General features: G+C 41.1%; 1 protein-coding gene across 1 annotated transcript; it reads left to right on the top strand.

Annotated features, from left to right (window-relative positions):
• Window positions 1-8964: 8964 nt before the first annotated feature.
• LOC147446201 (uncharacterized) lies at window positions 8965-9531 on the top strand. The gene has a single exon (XM_086524675.1). The coding sequence runs from the start codon at window positions 8965-8967 to the stop codon at window positions 9529-9531; it is 567 nt and encodes a 188-aa protein (XP_086380801.1).
• The last annotated feature ends 5901 nt before the right edge of the window (window positions 9532-15432 follow it).

The following is a 15432-nucleotide window of genomic DNA, read 5'->3' as shown; positions in this document are numbered from 1 at the left end:
TGTGCCAGCCTGGGCGAGTGTTTCTTTTGCATCGGCCCTACGCATCCCGGCTTTGACTTGACCATTTTGGCTTTGACGACCCCTGTTTCCAGCTTCGGTCGCACACACCAACACATAGCGGCTCCGACGGTCCATTTTGGAGCACTTTTTCCCATGAGTGTGGTTCCTGGACGACTATTATGACCACATGATCATGCTTTGTGTTTGGTTTTCGCTCAACGTGTTTTTTGATCGATGAGGTAGAGTGCCAAATTCCATGGTTTTTTGCCCAATTTTGGCGATTTCTTACCCAGTTGAGAGCGCTTCTCCCGGTTGATTCTCTCGGCAATCTTCCTCTATGGCTTTGCATTGATGGCTTGCATCGATTTTGACACTAATTTTGGTGGCTACGACTTTGGTGAGCGCTTTTGTCCGACGACGAAAGGCGACATTGACCTTCTTTTCTCGTTGTTGACATAGCGAGAGTGAGAGAGAGCAGATGGGCTCTCCTCCTCGCCAATGACTACCCTCCCACGTGCCCATTTTGGAGCGAATTTTCCCCGACGGCTTCTCCTAGCATCACGGCTTTTACTTGACCATTTTGGCTTTGACGACCCTTATTTCCAACTTTGGTCGCACAACTAACGATAGCTCCAACGGTCCATTTCGAAACACTTTTTCCCATGAGTGTAGCTCTCGAACGACGATTATGACCACATGGTCGTGCTTCATGTTTGGGTTTTGCTCAATGTGTTTTTTGACCGATGAGGTAGTGTGCCAGATTCCCGACCATTTTGCTCGCAATTTGCAATTTCTTAGAGTGCAGACATGTATGATTGTGTGGGGCATTCTAGAGAGTAGTTTTTAGCACGTGTTTTTTGCCACTTATGCTATATATGCCTTTGCAGATACAGCTTGAGCTAGATATAGCTTGTAGGTACTAGGTTCACAGGTTTACAACTTTTTTAGACAACTACAGGTCCATAGAGCCGCTTTTTCTCAAGTGAATGAGCTTGTTTGCCAGAATTTTGGCATTTTATGTATATCATTTGTGGATATGTTTATAGAGACACCAAGTGTCTGTATGCTTTATGCAGTATTGGTGAGATTTTTTGAGCTTTCACTCAGTTTTAGGGAAAAATCTGCTGGATTTTTCCTAGTTTCATGCGTATCTGCAGTTTCACTCTCTGATGGTTTAGTGGTCAAGTTTGACTCTCATTTTGATAGTGATCGAGTGTTCACTCTCACTTTGCCAGGGTTAATTGTCATCTTGGACATGGACTAGTGTTCTTGTATCCTCTCTCACAAGAGTGAGGACTGCGTATGCTTGTGTGGCTACAGACAGACAGTCACAGGTTTCACAAGTTTTTTTGCAGATTTTTGCAAGCAATTTCTCTTGTGGGATACATTTTGAGCTAGTTTTCTCACTACTTGCGTATATGATTATGTGCTTTACACTCGATTGAGTTGTTTCTCTCCCAGATTTAATACTTTGCAGATATAGCAGATTGTGGAGCTGATTTTATGCATATGTGCATCGGTTTTGATGTGTTTGATCATGATTTTTATGATTGTGTAGTGGTTGAGTTATCTCCACTTTGTTGCCAGTTTGGCATGGTCTATGGTTGAGCTTTCGTTGGAGTTCTTTACTCAGTTTGTAGGGGAGACTCTGCCACATTAGGATCTCATTTGGAGGGCCTTCTAAGAAAATGAAATTTTTTGCCTTCTCTCTCTAGAAAATTGGTGTGGTAAAAGAGAAGGTGTCCTCATCAACCATTTAAAAAGTGTACTTCGAAGTTGATTCTTTTGACATAGTCATAACGGCCGTGATGATTGATGGAATGTCCCTTTTCAGTTATATTGAACACAGCTTGTCATATAGGAGGGAAGTTCTTCTCCATATGATGTATGTAGTAGGGACTAATGAGATTCTCCTCTTTTGTTTCTTGATTTTGTTGCATTGTGTATTCATGGCTTCTTCATCCACGCCCTCATGAAACCTCCTCACTAAAAGCAAAGTAAAACACACACAGTAGAACACCCACTGAGAAAGAAAGACTCAGAATAGAGGGAGCAAAACACATAGATATATGGACAAATGGATCACTCTATCCTTTGAATCCTATGACCAATGCCTCCCCTGCATTTGCAAATCCCACCACTTTATTAACCTTCGCAAGTGACGGACAGAATGGTTTACTTGGCTACTGCAAAGCTCTAGCTTGAAAACATAAATTTCAAAAAAGCATGGTTCACCATCAAGAAAATGGGATTCTACAACATTCTAATTTGTATTGTGAGGACCAAAAAAACATTTTGCAGTGCACATAAGAAATACAGGTCTTGCAAGAAAAAGTGTAGAACTTACAAACAAAAGATACAAGCTTCGGTGCTTGTGTGTGAAAGAAGAAACTACGGAACCTTGAAACCTTGAAGGTTGGCTCTGGCGGTCTCAAGAAAAGAATCCAAGAATTGAGGTCAGGATTGTGGACCTTCTAATTTATTTCACTTATACATAGTTTTTTCTTATGTTTGTTATGCTTTCTTTGTAGACGTGGTGTATATCTAGATAAAGAAAACATAGATCCAAAGGCCAATGTAGGAAAGCATTTGAAGCCTTTGATAACAAGTGGTCTTGCAAAGGATATAATCCATGACAAAAAAGTATAAGGTTTTTTGGCGGGATGTTGTTGACCATTGTATTACAATTTTGGAGAGACAAGTGGCGTTCTGCATGAGTGTGATATTCTTAAGGACAAGAAGCTAAAACGAGTCACAATAGCATTGATGAGGAATAGGGATCTTTCAAAATGCCCCATTGATGATCCTTCATACTTCAGTGCTTAATCAGAAACAAACATATGGTGGCTTGGTGCTTTTCAAATAATCCATTTCCATCTTCTCTTCAGCTTTGGTGAGCCCTCTTTTGATTAATTTTAGATTTAGTTTCATGTCTCATAAGGATTTAATCTTGAAGGTAAAGAAAGAAGACCATGACACTTTATATTGGGTGTTCCATCAAAGCCTTATCCGTGATATCATTGATAAACAACTGAATCAAGGAAAGGTGTTGGTTGTAGATGGGAGGGGAGACTTTCAATTCCAATGGCATCTTGCAAGTGACCTTAAAACACTGAAGTGTATGTATAATTTTGGAATGGGTGCCATGGTAAAGTGTAGATGGTAGAGACAGTTTCAATAGGTGGGAACCGGCTCCTGGAAGCCGAACAGCGGACCAGTTAGTAATTACCATGGCGGTTACCACAGTAACTTCAAAGGGCTATAAATAGGACCCATTACATTGTAATCGGGTTGGCTGTACTTTTGGACTGCTTATCTTTTGACTTCTCACTCTTAGTTGTGTGGTTTTAGTCCTGAAGCTGTTCCTCAGCTACACTATCTTCACTTGTAATCCTCAATACATTAGTCGAGTGTACTTCAGTTAGATATACCTTGTATTCATTCTTTCTGAACTCTAAATCTGAATCTGAATCTGAACACTATTTCCAGTCATTCAGTCTATCTTTCGCCTTAGCAGATGTATTTCAGTTCATGTAACTATTCCAGTTCAGTTTCTATCTTCTCTTCCAGTTCTACTGATTGAACTAACGAATCACCAATAGCTGTAAATTCTAACACTAGAATCAGCTATCTACAGAGATCAGCTCCAATTTCATTTTGGCAATCACGGTGGCTAGAGTTTTTGCTCGTTGACCAGAAAACTCCTCTCCCAGTTTGATTTTTCAGCTGCAGTGATGGCACCAAGACCCAGCCGTGGCCGGAAACCATCCTACCTCGGTGACCCTATCCCTCAGAAGTCAGAAAGAGATTCTGATCCCAAGAATGAGCAAGTAACTGACATTGAGGCTCAGGAGGAGCACAGTCATGCTGATGAGGAAAAGGACTCTCAACGTTCTAGTCAGTCCAGAAGAAGAAGGGCTGAAAGGGAAGAACGCAAGGCCAAGAGTTCTCGGACCATACAGGGGGACGAAGCCAAAGGAAGTAAAGGAAGTCGCCATAGTTCCAGTAGAAAATCTAGGGAGGAAACAGAAACGGAGATGGAGGCAAAAATTAATTGGGAGGCAGACACATAACATTATAAGAAACCTTCAAAAAGGAGTCAGGACCCCAAGGTGAGAAGAGGAAGAAATGATGCTGATAGACATGATTCCACATCTTCATTGAAAATTTCTTTTCCCGTGTTTAAAGGGGGAAAGAAGGATGACCCAGATGTTCATATCCAAGCCTTTGAGCAGTATGCTGAGTTGAAAAATATTGATGAAGATGACTAAGGTGAATACTTTCCGCAAACATTAAATGAGGCAGCAAGGAAATGGTACTACCATTACCCGGCTTGCCAACTCTATAATAAACTGCTTAAAGCTTTCCTACTGGAATATTTAGACAACAGAGGAGATGAGGATATACTCTGTGAATTGGATAAGATAAAGCAGAGAAAATTGTCAGTCAGAAGTTATGTTGAGAAAATCAAGGAATTGACTACACAACTGCAGGAACCACCATCTGAAAAGTTGTTGCGAGCATGGTTTTTGAATGGTTTTTGTAGTAAGAAGCTTAGGGAGAAGGAGGTGCCAGCACCAACAAAGAAATTCAATGATTTGGTGCAGCGAGCCTTGAAGCTAGAACAGCAAGCTAAGAAGGAAAAGAGTCATAAGAAGAGGAGGTCCAGTAGTAGCAGTACTTCTACTGAAGATTCTGATTCCAGTAGAGCCCCCAGTAGTTCTGAAAGTAGCTAGATGAAAAGACCAAAGACAATCTTAAGAAGGGATCTTGGTCTAGGAAGATTGAAGAGATGGCCTGGCAAATTGTTGAAATTAGCCAGACCAGACAACCGGTAAGAAGAATGGAAACCTGGTGTTCAAAGTGTAAATCTAAAGACCATGTTTCAAATGAATGCCCACGGTGTACTTATTGCAAAGCCTATGGCCATCTATGGAACGATTGTGGTATTCGAATTCATCATTTCAAGAAGGGAAAAGATTTGTCAATGGTGGCATTTACCAATGCGGAACCAGTAAGAGTGGAAACTACTAATGCTTATCAAGAAGAGAAACCAGGTATCAGTGGTACAAGTACAGGGCGTGGCAGATACCAAGGGGGTACTAGTCGGGCCAGGGTCGTGGTAATTTCCAGAGTCGAAGCCTGAATTGCTATACTTGTGGTCAGTATGGGCATTTTGTGGTTCAGCATCCAGAAACAGCTGTGACTATGGATACTGAGGCGAAGGTTCCAGAACTAGTTCCTGTACGAGCAACTACATGAAGTAAAGGGGTGGTGATTGAGGAAATTCCAAAAAATCCAATAAAACCAATCACTCATGAAAGTAGCAAATCGGCTTAGCAGAGAGAGGTATGGAAGGCCAAGGGTAAAGAAAAGGCGGTTGATGAATGGCAGGAGCAGAGAGAACTAGTGGCGAAAATCACGAAGGATTTAGCCAAGAAGTTGCCAGAGCAACCAGAGAGTTCTGACGCTCGGGTCATTCAAAAGATACCAGCCCAATTTTCTGAGACAGCACAACCAGATCAGTCAAAGCCTGGGATACCTGAGACCATGTTGGCTGCATTACAACGACTGATGGAAGAGTTGAGAACTGATAAAGGAGTTGAAAGCACTAAATTAAAGGAATGGCATTGTGAAGATACTACTAGTTCTTCAAGTTTTGATAACAACTCTGATCATGAGAAAGAGGAAATTCATGTCAAGATTTGTGACAGAATTCAGAAACTCGCTGTGGAGTTAGAGGACATTAGAACAACTTTGCCTGAAGCAGTGAAATTCATTAAACAGCGAATGAAGGCTAAGACGGAGGCCAAATCAGTTGACTTGGTGGCTGTTAGAGATGATGAAGTGCCGGTGATTCAGGTGGATTACAAAGTTTGGAAACAGTTGGAACCACTATCGAGCATCATACTAGATGGAGGAGCAGGGGTAAACATTCTCGGAGCACATCTTCAACAAAGGATGGAAATTACAAACCTGAAACCAGCACCTTTCAAAGTTCGAATGGTGAATCATTGAGTGGTGCAGGCAACTAGTATGATAGAGAGTATGCAGATAAGAGTGGGCAAAGAAAAGTTCAAAGCTAGTTTCCTAGTACTATATGTGCAAGGAGCGTATGGGATGCTACTGGGATGCCCATGGCTGCAAACGGCACAGGCTGTTCATGAGTATGCTAATCAGACTCTGACAATACAAGGGGCCAGTGGGCAGAATCCAAATTCAGATTAATAACACTAGAAGTTGGAGAAAGGAACTGAGACCCAAAGAGCTTTGCCAGAAGTATAAAGTGAAGAAAATTGAGAGAATGTTAGCAGCTAGGAATATGTTTCCATTAACAGAGATAGATCTCAATGCAGTTTTATTGAACAAAGATCAAGCTAAAAAACAAAGGAAACAATTTCCATACCAGTTCATTGAACTGAATTCAAGAGAACGTCCAATTCAGCTAACTAGAAGGCCAGAAGAACCAGCTGATTTCAGCACACCATTAAAACAAGCACACTCTGGAGGAGCTACTAAAAATCAGAATAGTAATTCAAAGCTCAGAGGATCGTCTTCGGATTACACTGAGGAGTCAACCAAGAGAAAGGGCGGAGGGCCTAACTGGTTGCTTCCAGATGATCAGGAGATAGAGGAATGGAATTTGGGGTCTGAGGAAAACCTAGATTGATCAAGGTCAATAAACATCTGAATCCTACGATGAAAGAGAAGGCACGACATATGTTTTAGCACTATAAATATTGTTCGCATGGGAACATACTGATCTCAAAGGAGTGGATCCAGAGGTCTGTCAACATCGAATACCACTGAAACCAGATGCCAGACCAGTACGACTACAATGATATCGAATGAATCCAAATTATGCTAAGAAGGTCAAGGAAGAGATTGACAACCTTCTAAAAGTTGGGTTCGTTACTAAAGTAGCCAGTAGTGATTGGTTGTTTCCTATTGTGGTTGTGCCCAAGAAGAATGAGTATGTGTGGATTATAGGAAACTGAACGCTCAAACCATTAAGGATCCATTTCCATTACCCTTCACATACATGTTACTTGATGAAATTGTAGGATATGAGATGTATAGCTTTATGGATGGTTATAGTGGCTATAACCAGTTACAGATTGCTCCTAAGGATCGGGGTAAGACCACTTTTATTACAAAGTGGGGAGCATTTATGTATCTGGTAATGCCATTTGGCCTTTGCAATGCACCAACCACTTTTCAATGATGCATGATGGAAATATTTAGTGAATTTCTTCATTGATTCCTCGCCATATTTATGGATAACTTCACTGTATATTCAACAGAGGAAAAGCATTTACTATTTCTGGAGATGGTTTTCAGCGCTGTCAGGAAAAGAGAATTTGTCTGAATCCATTCAAATCTGTTTTCTTAGTCTGGAAAGGACGGCTATTGGGACATGTGGTGTCCAGAAATGAAATAGAAATGGCCAATGATAAGATCCAGTGCGTTCAACAGGCCAAGGCGCCTAGAAATGCATCAGAATTAAGTTCTTTCTTGGAATATATTAATTTTTATAGAAGATTTGTGCACAAGTTTGCTTCCCAAGCATTACCATTGTATGAACTTACAAAGAAAACCAACAAGTTCAGTTGGACTATTGAATGTGAGGAAAGTTTTCAAAAATTAAAGAACGCCATCATCAATAAACCAGTTCTTGGACAACCGAATTGGGATGTCATTTTTCATGAACATGTGGATGCTTCGGGACTAGCGATGGGAGCAATACTACCTCGGCCAGAAGGAAGAACCGATTATCCAGTATACTTTGCCAGTCGCAGGCTCAGTCAGACTGAACAAGGGTATACAACTACTGAAAGAGAAGCCTTAGGGATGGTTTTCAATGCTAATAAATTCAGACATTATTTGATAGGCAAGCTGTTTCATTTCTATGTGGATCATCAAGCCTTGTTATTTCTGATTAATAAAGTCATTATTCAAGGCAGGCTGATACGGTGGATGATGTTCCTTATGGAATTTGAATTTCGTATTTTCCATAAACCTGGCAAAGACCATTATGGTGCTGATTTCATGTCTAAGAGTACGGAGGGCTACTTTGAGGTGTCTTTAAGAGAGGAGCCAGTAGATGCAGAATTATTTCAGCTAGAAGTGGCAGAATCAATTGATCCAGAATTGTATGAAGTATATCAGTTTCTGTCTAAGGGTGGGTTCCCAGATGACTGAACTCAGAATCAGAAAAAGGCTCTGGTTAATAAAAGTTTAAAGTTCATTATCATTGGCGGCTCACTTTACAGATTGGGTGTCGATGGGATTCTTCGCCGATGTGTGCCTATGGAGGGAAGAATGCAAGTTATTTCAAAGGCACATAATGTGAAATCTAGTGGACATTTTTGTACTGATATTACTTTCAAGAAGATTCTGCAGGCTGGTTTGTGGTGGCAGACTTTAATATCTGATGTCAGAAGCTTTTGTAAAATATGTGATATATGCCAAAGAATGGGCAGACCCACAGCAGCAGATATGACTCCTTTAACACCAGTCCAGCCACTGGGTGTTTTCATGAAATGGGGTCTAGATTTTATGGGTCCATTCAAGAAGATTACTCAAAGGACGAATAGGTATATATTGATGGCTACTTGTTATGTGACCAAGTGGGTAGAAACTAAGGCTCTTCCCGACAACACAGCAAAATCCATTGATAGGTTTCTATTTGAGAATATTGTCTGTCAATACGGATGTCTTGCGGAGATTGTGTCAGACCAAGGTACACACTTTATAAATGACACTATGGATATTATCATGGATATGCTTTCAGTCAAGCATCTAAAATCAACACCATATTATCCTAGATGCAATGGGCAAGTTGAAAGCAGCAACAAGACTATCAAGACTATCCTCACCAAGATTGTGCAGAAAAAGCCAGAGCAGTGCGACTTGAAACTTCAAACTACTCTATGGGCATATAGAACAGCTTATAAGGTCACTATGGGGTTAACACCATCTAGAATGCTGTATGGCACTGAAGCTATTGTACCTATGGAATTTGTCATACCCAGTCTCAGGATGGCAGTAGAGCATGGCTTGGATCTTAATCACAATCTAAAAAAGAGACTGGAGGAGCCAACACAGCTAGATGAGTTGAGACAGAGGGCTATGCTGGAACAAAAAATTGTTCATCAAAGAAGAAAACATTGGCATGACAGACGAATTAAGGTTAGGGACTTTCAGAAAGGCGATCTGGTTCTCCTATATCAATCAAAACTAGGACCTAAGAAACCAAACTTAAAGATAGCCTGGGCAGGACCATTTGAAATTGATTGGGTATTCTCCAATGGCACAGTAGGGTTGAAAGATTTGTCTAGATTACTGTTGATAGGGGTATATAATGGAGCCAAAATCAAGCTCTATTATTTAGAAGCCAGAGAAACTTTTCGGGAAAGGGGTAGGGATGGTCTGGAAACTAAAGACCAGGAAATTCCAGAATCATATATTTTAGGTCTTTTTCATGTACAACCAGTTCCAGAGCCAATCAAAAAGTCAAAACAGTACTAGTATGACCAAACCATGTCCATGCCAGAAACAGAAAAGTATGGAAACCAATATCAGTTCTTATGGGAACAACAAGAAGGACTATCAATTGTAATCATTTCAAAGACAAGAGAGAGTCTTGTCCAATGCATGTCTGCCACTTCACTTGCGGTGCACAGAACTCTAGGAACGATAAGTGGTGGAGCTTTTATGGTGCAAACACGTATGACAGTGAGGCGAGTAAGCATTTTTCCTCGTAAATCTCCTGCGTGATGCCTGCCTACTGTTGCTCATTCGCCATCACCAAGCTCTGAAGTTTCCTCACTACAGTCGCAAACTTCTTCAGATGAGGAGACTGTGAATTGTTGTTTATCATTGCCAGCCACACCAGGATACGGGTTTGACGAATCAAGTAATTCCTCTTCTTCTTTGTATAATGATTCATCATCTTCACGGTGTATGGGTAGGAAGAAAATGTCGGAGAAGATGCAGGAAACTATAGAAGAAACCCAAGCCCTCATTGTTGTTGCAAAAGTAACTCTTCCGCTTATTCCTCACAAAAAAATACATAGATATGTGTTTATTGAGCAAGTAGAGGCCTTACTTAGACTGTGGGATTTGCATGTGGTTGTGCAAGCCACAAGGATAGAGTTTGACGCAACTATTATAAGGCAAGTTCTAGATTCCTTCAATGTTGAAGACAGAAGTGCTATGGTCTATGGTAGAAAAGTGTCAGTCACTCCAGAAAATATTGCTTTCTCATTCCAAATGCCAAATGGGCCAAAGCCATCTGTGGCAACCACAGAGCAAATCAATGCAACCTTGAAAGAAAATGATGCTGCCAAAAAGAAACGAAAAGCCAGTGTGCAAGGGGTTCCAGTAGTAGCAGGTCTGGACAATCTTGCTGCTTACCGCTTTGTAGCTAAAGCTGTGAGTCTTAAAAACAATCCGACTTATGTGTCAGAGAAGCTATTTGCTATGCTCCTAGCAAAAAGATTGGACTCTACAGTTTCTATCAATCTCTGTCAGATATTGTCACATAATGTGCTTCAGCAGATTGCCAAGTTGAAGTCTCAGAATGTCTTCAAAGCTTGGTATGTTTGGCAGTTTCTTTACTAGGCATCTGCTCCAGACGCCCGCGCCCAGGTAAGAATGGCTTGGAGCCAGAAGCCATTTCCAATTCCCACCAATGTGGATTTATCGTCAGATGAAGAATCCCCAGAAAACCAGTTAGCTCTCACTAGACAAAAGAGAAAGGCCACACAAGAGGAAGCTGGCAATTCTAAAAGACCAAGGATGACACTGACTAAAAGCACTGCTCTTCTTAAGCAATTAGAAAGTCAGATCCAAACAGTGTCTATTGAAAAGACTCCAGCTAGCCAGACTGAACAACCTCTTGTCCAGACCACTGGTGGAGTCAGCCAATCAACAGGGAAAATTTCAGCAACCACTAGTACAGGACAAGACCAATCGGATAGGGCCAGTACTGAGTAGCCAGCGGATCAGACCGATAAGGGAAAAGGACCAGCATCTTCAAGTCCACTTGGAAAGGTTTCCATCCCTTATAGTGAAGCGGCCCTGCGTTTAACTAAGAAAGACACAGGTTACAGCAGCTACAGACTCATCCTCTCAAAGGACGTCTACTTCTGCATAAATCTGATTATTCTACATTACCATATATGGCTCCTATCACGGTTTATGAGCCAACTGCCTGTGACCCAGCCACAGTGAAGGATGGCTGTTCTGTACTTATTCAGTCATCTTGGAATACTATTGTGAATGCCATAGGACAAATGCTGGATGCTTCAGTGTCAGATGATGAATTAACCAAGGTAAAAACTGAACTGAAGGCGACTGAGCAGCAGATTGAAAAGTTGGAGCAGAAGAGAGCAACCCAGACCATGTGCCACAGTATCATTGAAACTCGGTCAGCTAGGACCATTCAGCAATTAGAAAATAAGTTATCCAAGGTGGAGTTTGAGATAGGGACCCTGAGGGAAGAAAAGGCAGAAGCTGAAAGGGTTGCAAACAGATTCAAAACTCTATTGATAATGAAGCGAGTTGACTTCAACTCATTGATGACTAGTCACACTGCTCTGAAAGCCACATTAACGAAAAGATACATCTATAATAATCTGGCTGAGATATTAAATCCATAAGGGAATGCTATTTTCAATATGGATAATTTGAGGACTCTCATGGAGTCAACGCAGAGTGATTTGCAAGACAAACTCTTTGAATATAACAATGTTCTGGCAAATCAACCTATCCTTGATTATATTGAACAGCAGAACAACCTTGAGGAGGAGGATGATAAGGCAGAAGAAGAAGAAGAAGAGAAGGAGGATGAATCAAAAGAAGGGAATGATGATGATGACTCTCCTCCATCTCCACCTTCAGGACCTAGTACTGGTGGAGAGGGGTCTACAGGAGGGAATCAGTCAAAGACAGACCATCCAGACTAGCATGAAGGTCAACAGTCGGGTGATGAGCAGTTGGGAGATCAACAACCCAGCAACATTGGGAATTCACCAGTACACCAGTCACAGCACAGTATGGATGATAAAGGGAAAGGCAAAGTTGTGACTGAGATTCTAGCAGGTGATGAGCAATATTCATTACATCTCATCACGCTGAACAAGAGATTAAGACATCAGCAGGCTCCTATAACCAGGATGTATCTGGAGGATGATGATCTTATCATTGATCTGGAGCGATTTCAACGACTATATGTCGGCGCTAGGAAAATGGTTCAACATTGGAAATCAGCTGCTTTCCATGATCAGGAGGTGTGCCAATTCCCTGAGAATCCTAGTACAATACAACTGCTAGAGAGAGTGCATGAATGGATACTAACTGCTGATAAGAAAGTAGCTAATCCACATTGGCAGTGGCATTCTACTGCAGATTGTCATTCCCTAGCCATTGAATTAGAGCTCCTGTTGGAGAATAAGACTACATATAAATGTATGAAAGATGTCAGAAGTCAATTAAAAGAGGTCTTAGTGCAAATGCAGATTGCTAGGGGAGTTCTGGATTAGAGGGTGCAAGCTATTCTTGAAGATCAGACTACCACCAACAAGGGACCTCAAACTCAAATGATAGTAGGAGAACAGATAACTGCTATCCAAAGATTATTTCAGTTGGTTAACGCTACCAACAAGATGATGCAGCAAGAGAACCAGGTTGTCCTTAATTTTCTAGCATTTGCACCTGATTCCCTAGTTATCATGTATGCTTTACCAGTAAGAGAAGCGGAGCTGCCAAGGTTTTTTCCAGCACTATATCCTCAACATAAAGAACCAGTAGATCGGCTCACATACTATAAGGTTACTGATGATCTTCAGGATTGGAATGAGCGATCAACAGAGGAATGGAAAACCTGGCAAATGCTATTCAATGATGCTCTTCAATTAAATGATTTCCAGGAATTAAGAGATGAGGTACAGAGGATCAAGCTGTGTATGGGACAATGGAAAATCCAGATTAGAGGTCTCACTAAGATCACAAACCAACTGCTGCAACCCACTGTTGAGTCCTCTAAAGCTCCTGATAAGGACATTACGACTAAACCAGGACTAGGACCACAGTACAGAGAGATGGCTGAGATTCTCTTTGAAGCTAGGATCAAAACAAATCAGCCTCTTCCAGAAGGATGGATCCATACAGCTTTGCATTGTTACAAGTTGGCCAGAACTTGTTTAACAAAAGGCAGACGCACGCTCTATGATCCCAACACCAAAACTTATCATCCTCTCACGCCTTATGAAGTCGAACTGACCACAGAGAGGTGGGATCAGCTTGAGCAGGAGGCCATTTACAGACTCATTCAGAAGGACAATGCTGGCACTGGGACTTCTGAGACACCATCAAGACCAAAGGGCAAAAGGAAGCGGGTTCAGTGGAAGGATATTGGGTAGTTCCATCTCAGAATTTGATGGAGGAATTTTCCAGCCGTTCTCAAAATCAGACAATGGATTTTCCCACTCAGGTGTTGGTATCCCTTTGGCTGGACACCCATGGAATTACAATTATAGAGGTGTCAAGCACTCAACAAACATGAAATATGGCATAAAGCTAGCAATACCACAATAGCCAGAAATGTCAGAAGGCTACGCTCATGGGGAACATAGGCCGACTCATGAGGAACATCCACCAACTCAGCAGTCAGGCAAAGAGCTTCCTCAAAACTTCAGAAAGATCAGACTGTGGATTTTTCCAGAAATTTTGGAGTGTTACCAAAATTCAAGAAAGGAGGGAAGGATGTAGATGGTGGAGACAGTCTCAATAGGTGGGAACCGGCTTCTAGAAGCCGAACAGCGGACCAATCAGTAATTACCATGGCGGTTACCAGAGTAAATTCAAAGGGCTATAAATAGGACCCATTACATTGTATCGGGTTGGCTGTACTTTTGGGCTGCTTGTCTTTTGACTTCTTACTCGTAGTTGTGTGGTTTTAGTCCTGAATTTGTTCCTCAGCTACACTATCTTCGCTTGTAATCCTACTCTGTAATCCTTAATACAGTAGTCGAGTGTACTTCAGTCAGATATACCTTGTATTCATTCTTCCTGAACTTTGAATCTAAATCTGAATTTGAACACTATTTCCAGTCATTCAATCTGTCTCTCGCCTCAGCAAATGTATTTCAGTTCATGTAACTATTCCAGTTCAGTTTCTATCTTCTCTTCTAGTTCTACTGATTGAACTAACGAATCACCAATAGCTGTAAATTCTAACACTGGAATCAGCTATCTAAAGAGATCAGCTCCAATTCCATAAAGTCTCCATGATTGTATTCCATAGAGCCTGCAAAGATGATGGACCCAAAGTGGTGGAGAAAGGCTCCTACTCATCACAATGAAGATCCGAATTTCCACCCAATTTTGGATATTCCACTTATCAATGTCCACATTTGTACAATGCATGCTCTTTGCAAAATTTTGGAGAAGTTGATGTATCTGTACATTGGGTTTGCTTGGAAAACCAATAACTCAACTGAATGGCAGGTCACGATAGAGGCGCTTGAACTGGTTTTATCAGAGATGGGTCTCCATGGGGGCAATGTGAAAATCCAGCAGACAAGACAAGGTCAACCAATGATAAAGATGTACTTTCCAAACCATCTATTGGTGGGGTCAAGGCATGTTGTTTTTTATCTAAATCAACAAGCGTGAAAGATAAGAAGCTAACCAAACATGGAAGGATATATTAGTCCACCTATGTCAGCAAAATTGAGCTTCAATAATGGAAAAATATGCATATGGCAGTGAAGTACCACAAACCCACAACTCGCAATGCCAAGGGTGAAGTGTGGCGATCACTCGTCGATGTTCTATTTCAGATGTGTGACAAAGATGACTGATCACAAAATGATCTCAACAAGTTTAAGGAGAACCTTCAGCTACTAAAGAAAGCATTTAAGACAGCATGGACTGAAACTCGGACTACTAGTACATTACATGGTATTGTTAAACACCCTTTTAAGCGAAAAGTACTAAAAGGATGTTTAAAATTTTTGACAGCTTGTTTAGCACATCATTTTCAATCACTTACCATACTTCATTCAAAAGTATGGAAACCCAAGCATATGGGACACCCAAGGCTTGGAAAAGTCTCATTACATGGCCAGGAATTCATATTTCAGACACACACAACATGGTGGCTCTTGAGATAAGGCAAACAATATGAAAGAGTTGTTTTAGTAGTTTTATCACAGAATCCTTCACTCTCTACAACAAAACATGTATTGGACTATTCAAAAACATCATAAGCAATTAGGCATTTGCAACAAAAGAAAATTAAACGAGTAGAGGAATTCAACAACTCCAGTGCTCATTAAGGCCAAAGAAAGTGGAGCGAGACAATGAAATATGTTAACCATAGGTGGATCAAGAGAATTTGATTTTATGTCACAACATGTACAA

The sequence above is a fragment of the Adiantum capillus-veneris genome, chromosome 12 (assembly GCF_014529385.1).
Source record: "Adiantum capillus-veneris isolate H3 chromosome 12, ASM1452938v2, whole genome shotgun sequence".
Classification (NCBI taxonomy): Eukaryota; Viridiplantae; Streptophyta; class Polypodiopsida; order Polypodiales; family Pteridaceae; genus Adiantum; species Adiantum capillus-veneris.
This window is presented reverse-complemented; position numbering and strand designations above follow the sequence as displayed.